At 39.5% G+C, this 10,316-nt stretch overlaps 1 protein-coding gene and 1 long non-coding RNA gene across 4 annotated transcripts in view; one reads left to right on the forward strand and one right to left on the reverse strand.

Moving 5' to 3' along the window:
- The window catches only part of ARHGEF37 (Rho guanine nucleotide exchange factor 37), a 48,224-nt gene that overhangs the window by 32,687 nt on the left and 5,221 nt on the right, over positions 1 to 10,316 (forward strand). For 2 of the 3 annotated variants that reach the window (XM_089496667.1, XM_089496668.1), the window contains exons 9-12: positions 1,701 to 2,030; positions 5,295 to 5,423; positions 6,945 to 7,140; positions 8,699 to 8,871. In XM_089496667.1, the coding sequence (XP_089352793.1) occupies positions 1,701 to 2,030; positions 5,295 to 5,423; positions 6,945 to 7,140; positions 8,699 to 8,871 (828 nt within the window). The remainder of the gene's footprint in view (positions 1 to 1,700; positions 2,031 to 5,294; positions 5,424 to 6,944; positions 7,141 to 8,698; positions 8,872 to 10,316) is intronic. The other variant, XM_089496669.1, reaches the window with a different exon arrangement.
- The window catches only part of LOC149284496 (uncharacterized), a 105,094-nt gene that overhangs the window by 21,890 nt on the left and 72,888 nt on the right, over positions 1 to 10,316 (reverse strand). The window contains exon 2 of the long non-coding RNA XR_016277841.1: positions 9,891 to 10,025. This is a non-coding gene — a long non-coding RNA (uncharacterized LOC149284496). The remainder of the gene's footprint in view (positions 1 to 9,890; positions 10,026 to 10,316) is intronic.

The raw sequence follows: 10,316 nt of genomic DNA on the forward strand, positions 1-10,316 counted from the left end.
CTGGTAAGAGAGGTACAGTGTTGAAAAAGTGCAAGCAATTCCCTTGCCTCCTACCTTCCTCAGAACCTTTGTATCTGCAAGTAGCTTATTGGTTGGTGCTTGTTTCCCAGTGAGAACCTGCTACACTATGAGATCTACTTGAATGTGCAAGCATGAAGGCTCTGGTATGATTGCATCAATTCTCTTTTTGCAGTGCTGTAAAACAAGGAGAGGCAACTTCCCAAAGGCTACACCAAAATGGTCTCTCCTCAAACCACTGTTCATGCTATTTCCATCATCTGCACCAACAATTCTGACAGCAGTGGACATGGTGCTTTGATGTTCCCCATATGACATGGATGGTACACATATGGGTTTTAGCCACATGCTGCTGCACATCCCTTCTGCAAAATATTCCTACAAGTTGAGTCTTCCTTATTCAGAAATATGAAATCTGAAATATTCCAAAAATCCTAAATTGTCCACATGGGTTGCTGAGATAATGACACCTTTGCTTTCTGGTGGTTTAGTGTACACAAACTTTGTTTCATGCACAGAATTATTAAAAATATTGTGTATGACTGATGCAGAAAAACATGGGGTCCAATTTACTGGAAGGAGAACTGGCAGGGACTGGTAATATAGTGTCTTGTTATGATATGGGGAATAGACATATTTAAATTAACTGTAAACTCAAGATAAGTTGTATTTAGCTTCTACAGATTTATCTTTTGAATATTATTTTTTTCTTCTTTTCCACTTGGAAAGTCTAAAACAGTTAACATTCAGATCAACACAAAATTATCTGTGATAAAAATTAAAAATTATTGTTGTCAGGTTGACTTTATATAATACTCAAGATTGAAAATAATAGACTATAAAGTTAAGAGTCAAAAGGAAGGAAAGTAATAATGATTAACGGAGAACAGCACTTCATAAGATTAAGTCAGTTATCAAATCATTATTGTGTAAATATGACTATTAGCTTTTTTAATATAAGTATTTGTATATTATGAATGTTATAAATAAAATATGGAAAAATATTGTGTATAAAATTACCTTCCGCCTACGTGTATACAGTCCACTCTCCTTATTGGCGGACTTGTCATCTGTGGATTTAACCAGCTGTGGATAGCAAGCCCCTATTTTTGTTAAATGGCAGCGCATATATGTGACTATGGTAGCAGGTGCAGGCATGCTGCACCACATTAAAATGAATGGGACCTGAGCATGTGTGGATTTTTGTATCCACAGGGAGGTCTGGAATGGATCCCCTGTGAATACAGAGGTTCAGCTGTATATGAAATATAAATGAATGTCATGTCTAGACTTGGGTCCCATCTCCAAGGTATCTCATTATGTATATGCAAATATTCCAAAATTCATAAAACTCCCAAATCCCAAACACTTCTGGTCCCAATCATTTCAGATAAGAGAGACTTAACCTGTATAGAATATTGTAAGGACTGGGTTCCTTCAGGCTGGGTTGTTCTGCTGCCTAATGAACAGAAGCTGATATATTGCTGCAGATAATCTTAAGAAGTTCCTTGTTCTTTTTAAGCAGAAGCTCTTCACATCTAGTTTCTCCATAATTTTGAGCAACACAAGAAGGGATGTGATACTGCTGAGCTTCAGCTTCCAAGAACTCTGCTCTGCTACTGACTTGATAAGGTGGAGGAAACCACATTTTCAAAAATGTCTTTGACTTTACTCCTTGACAGCAGAAACGTCTGGATTACCTTGTGTACCATCCACTCTGCAACTTGGCAGAGACCCTGAAGGGTCCTCAGAAACTGATCAGGAAGCGTTTGGACAAGCAACTGGACTATGAGGAGCTGGAGGAAAAGCGGAATGAAACAGGCAGTGTAACATATGAAGAGGAAGATGCCATGAATACCTATCTTGCCATCAATTCCTTGCTTGTTTCTGAGCTCCCTGTTTTCAATCGCGTGGCCCTGCAGTGGTTGGGACGTATTCTGGTTTCTTTTGTGGCCATCCAGAAAGACCTGGCTAAGCAGGTTTTCCAGGAGACAGAAGAAGCCATTGTCCAGGTAAAGAACTAGAGTGGATGAGGAGGATTGTATGATGGTATAGTTGTATGGCCATTGTTTTTGGAGCCCACAATTACCCATATCACCATTCAGGTTTTGGAAGACAAAGCCAGTGTGGAGGAAAAGGCTAGCATATTTATTCAATTTTAGGTTACACCTCTTGGTCACACCCCAGCACATCCAAGAAATCCAGGTTTGGGATTGCTGTGATATGTTGAAGACTATCAGGAAAACAGCAAATACTACCCCTGTCCCTTTTCACCCTAAAAAAAAAAAAAAGGGGGCATATGAGAAAGGAATCAGATTTCACGAGTTGTAATACCTACACTTTTCCCCCTTCCAGTGGTTAGTTGCAGACCTCATGAGGGTTTGATGTGTTCCTGGGCAAAGAATTCACTAATCTTCTCTGCCTCATACAGTGACTTGTACTCTGCTATAGTATAGTAAACAGCTAGAACTGTTCTTCTGATTCTGTCTGTGAGGTGCTATAGGCCTTTTCTTTGGACAGTTGTTTTTCCTCTCTCTAATCAAAGACACATTTCAATACATTTAAAATTTTGCCTGAACATTGAGGAATCTATCTGGAACAGCATTGTTCAAAAACTTGTAAGAGCTCCCCAAATGTTGAATCCCTCTCTCACCCTCATTCAGTTTCAGATCCTTGTGCAAGCCTCTCATCACACTCACAATTTGTTTATTGCTCATTATTTACCAGGCCAGAATCTATAATTTCTCCCTGTTTCTGTTTCCATTTGGTTATGGCAAGCAATTTACCTCCTATGCTCACACAGCTATAGATGCATGCACATTGTTTTTTGTTTATTAATGAAATAACTTGTTTGCTTTTGCATTGTGTAAGGTGATTCTTGTTGTTGTTAACTGTCTTCCAGTCAACCTCAACTCATAGTGACCCTGGGAATGAGACATCTCCAAGACTCCCTATCCTCTACCGTTCTGCTCAGGTCCTTTAAGTTCAGGCCTGTGACCTCCCTGATAGAGTCTAGCCATCTAGCATGCAGTCTCCATCTCTCTACTATCTTCAACCTTTCCTAGCATTATTGTCTTTTCTAGTGAGTCATGCCTTCTCATGATGTGGCCAAAGTATGGCAGCTTCAGTCTTGTCATCTTTGCTTCCAGGAAGAGGTCAGATGATCTGTTCTACAACCCATTTGTTTGAATTTTTGGCCATCCACAATATCCTCAGCGTTCTTTTCCAGAAAAGCATCTCAAATGAGTTTATTTTCTTTCTGTCTGCTTTATTCACTGTGAGCTCTCACATCCATACATGGTGATGTGGAATACAATGGTTTGGATGATTCTGACTTTAGTGCTCACTTGTATATCTTTACACTTTAAGATCTTGACTACTTCTTTCATAGGACCTTATCACACGGGAGGGGCATGCCCAAATCCCACGGATAAACGGGATTTAAATCCAGGAAAATCCCACAAAAGAGGGATTGTTTTCAGATGACATTGGGCTAATTGAGCATTAACTCAACATTAACCCATGCAGAAAGTGAGCAAAATCGGACAGTTTTTACTTTGGGGATTTTCCTGAAAGTATAAAGCAGCCAATTTTGCCCACTTTCTGCATGGGCTAATGTCGGGTTAATGCCCAGTTATCCTGACATGTCTGAAAACAATCCTGCTTTTGTGGATTTACCTGGATATAACCCCAGATTTTTCATGGGATTTGGGCATTTTGCCTCCTATGTGATAAGGTCCATAGCTGCCCTTCCCATTCCTAGACTTCTGATTTCTTGACTGCAGTATCTGTTCTGGTCAATGTTTGATCTAAGTATGGGAACTCTTTATTTGTTTTGATTTATTCGTTATTTAGGATGAATTTATACAAAACCTCTTTGGTCACTATTTTTTGTTTTCTTTATGCTCAGCAGTAAGCCTGCCTTTGTACTTTCTTCTTTAACTTTCCTTAGTAATTGTTCCAGTGATTTTCCACTAGTAGTATGATGTCATCTGCATATCTTAGATTTTTGATGTTCCTTCTGTCTTTACTCCTCTTTCTTCTGAGTCTAAACCTGCTCTTTGTATGATGTTTTCTGTGTACAAGCTGAACAAAAAGGTTGATAGAATGCAGCCTTGTTTGACTGCTTTGACAATTGGGAATCACTCTGCTTCTCCATATTCTGTTCTAACTGTAGGCTCTTGTCATAAGTACAGATTTCTCGTCATGATAATCAAATGTAGTGGCACTGTCTTACAGCAATAATATTAACCCCAACAGGTGCTCTTTCTATAAACCTGAAATTCACAAAGCCACTACAAGCTACAGGTGATGTACACTGTGTAATATGTACATCTTCAGAGATGTGAAATTATGTCACCCCTCCCCCCCAAAAAAACAACCATCCATGGAAAATATAGGCACTATCAGATTTCTTAGAAGTTATTTATTCTGTAGGGCCCACCACTCAAGAAAGCTCTGCTCTGGGCCTAAAAACCTCTTACTGCTTTAATAAATACATTCACACCTCCATATTTGCAGATTTGATTATTCACAGATTTCATTAATATGTTTTCTCTAGAAATATTTAGGTCCTCCAGTGCAACTCTATGGTCAACTTTAACTAAAATTTGCACAGAAAGACCTAGAGATTCCTAGAGAGAATACTCTACTAGGCATTTGTAGCTCCTCCAGTGCAGTTCTATGGTCAGTGTACTGTATGTCGGACGTTGACCAGAGTTGCACTGAAAGACCTAGAGATTCCTAGAGAGGTGTCCTCTCAGGCAAAAACATGGTGTTTTTGTTATTTGTTGTTTTTCCATATTCACAGGGGTCTTCTGCTCCTAATCCTAGCAAATATGGAGGGACAAGTGTAAACATACTAGCACTGGAAAAGGTTAATTTTGAGGGACTTAGCCTCCAAGAATTCCCCAACCAGCATAACTTAAGGCCAGGGATAGGAAAAGTTAAACTTGCAAGCTTTATGTGGACCCACAAAGGCCACTTTGCAAACCATACCCTCCAATTATTTGTTTAAAAATAATTAAGCTTATTTTAAATGTCTACTTCTATATCCTCTGTGGATCATGTTTTAGGTTAGAGGGAATTTTTATATTTCAAAACTGGGAGTAATCTGGAGTATGCAAGGGACATTTTAATTAAAATAAAATCTTTATTTTTTAAAAAAAAGTTAATTATGAACATCTAATATTTATCTTCTGCTATTGTTTTCAACAATATTCTCTCTCTGGTTTCCAAAAGGACTCTGTTTAATTGTATATGGTTCCTCTTTGCAGTTACCACACAGGCATCTTCCTGCAGATGAGTTTTGGAAGATGGTGAAGGAAACGTTAAGCCAAGCTGAAGGTCAACTCTACACCTTCCACAAGAAATTTGAGACTGTTACACCAAGCCCTGTTGTGCAGGTATGACGCTATGGGGTAAAACTGAAGCAGCCTTTCCTAGTATGGCAGATATGTTTGTAGAACAACTCCTATCACCCCAGCCAGCATGATCATTGTCTGGGGAAGATAGGAATTGTTGTGCAGCACATCTGGAGAACACCAAGTTGGAGACAGTTAAGCTCCTTAACATTACCACAACTGGCTTACCACCAGTATTCCCAGTGGCATGCCGGCTGGTTGAAACATTAATATTTGTCATGGGCCATGGATTGAGGGAAGTAATAATGCCACTCCATTCTGCTTTGGTCAGACTTAACCTGGAATACTGTGTCCAGTTCTGAGCATCACAATTCAAGGATATTGACTAGCTGGAACATGCCCAGAGGAGTGTGACAAAAATGGTGAAAGGTCTGTAAACTATGTTTTATGAGGAGTAGCTTAGGGAGATGGGTATATTTAGCCTAGAGAGGAAAAGGTTAAGAAGTGACCTGCTAGCAGTATTTGAAAGGATGTCATATTGAGGATGAAGTAAGCTTGTTCTCTGCTGCTGCAGAGATCAAGACACAGAGCAGTGGATTCAAACTACAAGAAAAGAGATTCCACCTAAACATAGGAAGAACTTCCTAAGAGCTGTTTGACAGTGGAACACACTGCCTTGGAGAGTGGTAGGGTTTCCTTCTTTGGAGGTTTTTAAACAGAAGCTGGATGGCCATCTGTCAGCCCAGGGAAATGATGGGGAAGAGAATGCAAGAGGTGTTTTGGACCCTCCAAAATCCTTCTACTCTCCTATCAGCTCCTTGGGCATCCTAAGGAGAGGATGGGGAGGAGAAGGCAAGAGGTGTCTTGGCCCTCCGAGACCCTTTGCCTCCCCAATCCTCTCCTTGGGCTACTCAGGGAGAGGATTCGGGAGGGGAAGGATCTGGGTGGGCAGCAAGGCACCTCCTGCCTTCACCTCCTAATCTCTCCCTGGGCTTTCCAAGGAGAAATTGGGCAGGGAAAGGGAGGAGGAATGCCTGCATTAGCAGCCTTGACCCTGCAAATAATCAAAACCATGAGTCTGAAGACTGCGAATATGGAGGGCTTACTGTATAACTCTAAGACAAAATGAAAGAGCGAGAAAAGCAAATAATACTTTTTTGTTGTGCAGTGTCTCAGAATTAAAAAGAAACCCACTTGATGGTAGGAATAAAATTTTGCAGTTGGTGCTGGGAATTGCCAGAAAATAGTCTGGGACAATGGAAACATTATTTGGCTATTTTTAAAAACTCTGAGAATTACAGCGACAAATAATACAAATTTCCTAAATATTTGTCTCATTTAGAGAAGCCCGTTGTTTGTTTCCCTCACAAAGATACCTCCTGTCTCTGTACTTTCCTGAATGTTAAAGTTCAGAATCTCTACAGCTTGCAAGATTTTATTCTAGGATAAAGAATGCTGCTGTACACTGTTTACCCTTACTCCTCCTCCAGTCTACTCACTTAGTAGCACGGTTTTCAGGAGGAGGATGCTTCTGACCCACTTCTCTTTCTGCCTCTTCAACAGTCTCTTAATACCACAGAGGAGAGGAAGGTCGTTTTGCTTATGAACAAACATGGCTCAGACAAGCTATACCAGGTGACAAGCAACATCAACGGCAGCAAAGACATGGACTTGACACTGCAAAGGGGACAGATTGTGGCACTGTTACATGACAAGGACACTAAAGGCAACCCTAACCGATGGCTGGTGGACACTGGAGGTACTGTGAAGGTTACTATATAACCATCAACTTTTTATTTGATTGGCTTCAGGTAGATATTTAGGACAAGAACTAGGGGACTTATCACAGAATGTTGACATGGCATGCATGCACAAAATGTGTTCATCCAAGTATGCATGGTTATCTAACATGGCATTAAAATATGGTTACCATACATCTTCCTTTCCCTAGACATATCCTTTTTTCAGAGCTAAAATTTGTACAGTAAGGGTATTCAGAGTGAGAGTTGTCATAATCATTTGTGGTTTCAGGTAATCAATAAATGTGTCTTCTTTTTTGTTTTTTAAATATGGTAGCTCTAAAGAATCAACACTAGTGCTAAGTAAAATATGCCAACAAATATGGAAAACAAAATAGTGGCCAACAGACTTGAAATGAACAATATTCATTCCCATTCACAAAAAAGGAGATACAAAAGATTGCTGCAACTATCAGACTGTAGCATTAATTTCCCACACAAGCAAAATTATGCTCAAAAATTCTGCAATAGAAACTACCATCACATATGGAGAGAGAAATCCCAAAGGTGCAAGCAGGGTTCAGGAAAGGAAGAGGCTCTAGGAACCATATTGCCAACATATGATGGTTAATGGAGCACACTAAGGAATTCCTGAAGAAAATCAGCATGTGTTTTATAGACTATAGCAAAAACTGCATAGACAAAAAAGCAATGGGTTGCTCTCAAAGGCATAGGAATGCACTACATTTGATAATCTTGATGAGATATCTGTACTGAAGGCAAAAGAATACTGTTAGATCAGAATATGGAGAAACATAATGTTTCCCAATTGGCAAGGGGGTCAGGTAAGGCTGCATTTTATCACTCTACTTGTTCAGCTTGTATGCAGGAAATACAAGAGCAGGTTTAGACTTACAAAAAAGAGGAGTGAAGATAGGAGGAAAAAACAGTAACAACCTAAGATATACAGATGACACCATACTACTGTACTAGTGAAAAACATCACAGATTTGGAATGATTACTGAGGAATGTCAAAGAGTGCAAAGGCAGGCTTACTGCTGAACATAAAGAAAACAAAAACAATGACCATGGAGACTGTAATAAAGACTTCCTATATGTTGGATGAAGTGTTGATCAGAATGAAGACTGCAGTTAAGAAATCAGAAGACTAGGAATGAGAAGGGCAGCAATGAAAGAACTAGACAAGATCTTAAAGAGTGGAATTGGAAAATATTTTGTCTGATTCTAGTTCAACTTTCACTAGTGACTAACTACAGCTAAAGCAAATATGAATTTCATAAAGCTTTTCACGGTTATGAAAGATGGATCGCTGTCAATTCCTTGTAGTCATGATGGATATACATCTTCCTTCCAGTATCAAATCAGGAGACCTCCATATACTAGCTGCTGGGTAGCAAGAGTGCTGCTGCCACCAAGCCTTTAATTTTGTCCACCAAAGTTCTCCTGTAAATGGCACATTATTCATAGCACTCTCATCTTCTTAATGTGAAGCAGATTAGCCATTGAAATAGCTTTCCTTGAGTTATGTGGTCATGTTTGTTTCATGTATCATGCAGGCCCACGAGGCTATGTCCCCCCTGGAAAACTGCAACGATATCATGTAGTCCCAAATCCAAAGCCCAGATCACAGGTGATGGCTGACAGTGATGGTGCTGAGAAGTTACATCATTTGTACAACTTGCCTCCAACTCCTAGTCCGTCAGTAAATTTTAATACTCCAGCTTTACGTGTGAGTAGAAAAGAACCCCTTCAGCAATGAATGTTATTTTCTTTATTTTTTGCGGTACACGGTGGAACAGATACATGCAGTCAGTTTATGGTTGGGAGTGGAACATGATGATATTTCATTTGTTGTCCTGCAGCTTAGTATTTCAGCAGGGTCATTTCAACATGCAAACATGTGCATTCCTCCTAAGTGAATGTCTGGACATTTTATAAAAAAGATGATCTTGTCAAGTAAGGTCTAACCATTGGCAGCATAATTTTGTAACAGCCAGTTACATTGCCACAGTACTGAGCCATGTTCTACTGCAGAGAAAGAAACGTTGGGTAGATGTGAGAGGACGTCAAGTATAGGTAAGCAAAGGGCAAATTCACAATGGAAACTAAAGCAGAGTGATGTCAAGTGACTAACAGTATGGAAATACCTTTATTCTCAAATGCAAAGAACTCCCTAATGTTGTTGAACTCCCTTAAGGTTGTTAATGTTTGCACACTCAAATTCCTATGTTGGATACATTCTCATATTTTCATCATCCACACAAATAGTGCCTCCATCTGAAATTATGCATAAAGGAAGTAATAGCCCCCCTATATTCTTCACTGGTCAGGCCTCTTCTGGAGTACTGTGTTCAGTACGGGATGCTTCATTTTAAGAAGTATATAGACAAGTTGGAGCAGGTTCAGAGAAGGTTAACAATGGTGACAAAGAGTATGGAGAACAAAACATACAAGAGAAGATTGAAGGAGCTGAGAATGTTCCACTTGGTGAAAAGAAAACTGAAGGGTGGCATGATTATCTTGTTTAAATACTTCAAGGGCTGTCAAGGAGAGGAGGGGACAGGCCTGTTCTCTGCTGCTCCAGAGAATAAGACCAGGTCTAATAGTCTGAAATTACAGGACAGTAAATTACGACTGAACATGAGAAGGATTTTCTTGTTAGTAACAGATGTTCAGCAATGAAATCAATTGCTTAGAGAGGTGGTGGAGTCTCCTGTGGATATTTTCCAAAAGAGGTTAGACACCTACCTGCTGGGGATGCTTCAGTTGGAGATCCTGCACTGAGACACTTGCTGTCCTCAGGTACTGTAAGGGATACTGTCCAGCCACCAGTGTTGAATTCAGCAACCAGTCTAGCTGAATGGAGGAGAAACCATTTGCTTTCTTGGCAAAGATAACAAAATATAATAATAATAATAATAATAATAATAATAAACTGTTTATTTATATACCGCTTTTCCTTGAGATCAAAGCGGCTCACATCAGGTAAAACTGTGACAAACGTCATAATACAGTATAAAAACAGTTAAAACATTCAATTACAATCATAAATATTCAATAAAATTATTTAAAATAAGAAATTAAATAGTCAAAATTATAGGCTATCAAGTATCTTAATCTAATTGGGGAATATTTCTCTAAAAAGAGTCAGGAGGGTATCATGGGTTACCGCAG

This window comes from Sceloporus occidentalis, unplaced genomic scaffold (assembly GCF_023333645.1).
Source record: "Sceloporus occidentalis isolate IW3139 unplaced genomic scaffold, rSceOcc1.0.p SCAF_92, whole genome shotgun sequence".
NCBI classification, from domain to species: domain Eukaryota; kingdom Metazoa; phylum Chordata; class Lepidosauria; order Squamata; family Phrynosomatidae; genus Sceloporus; species Sceloporus occidentalis.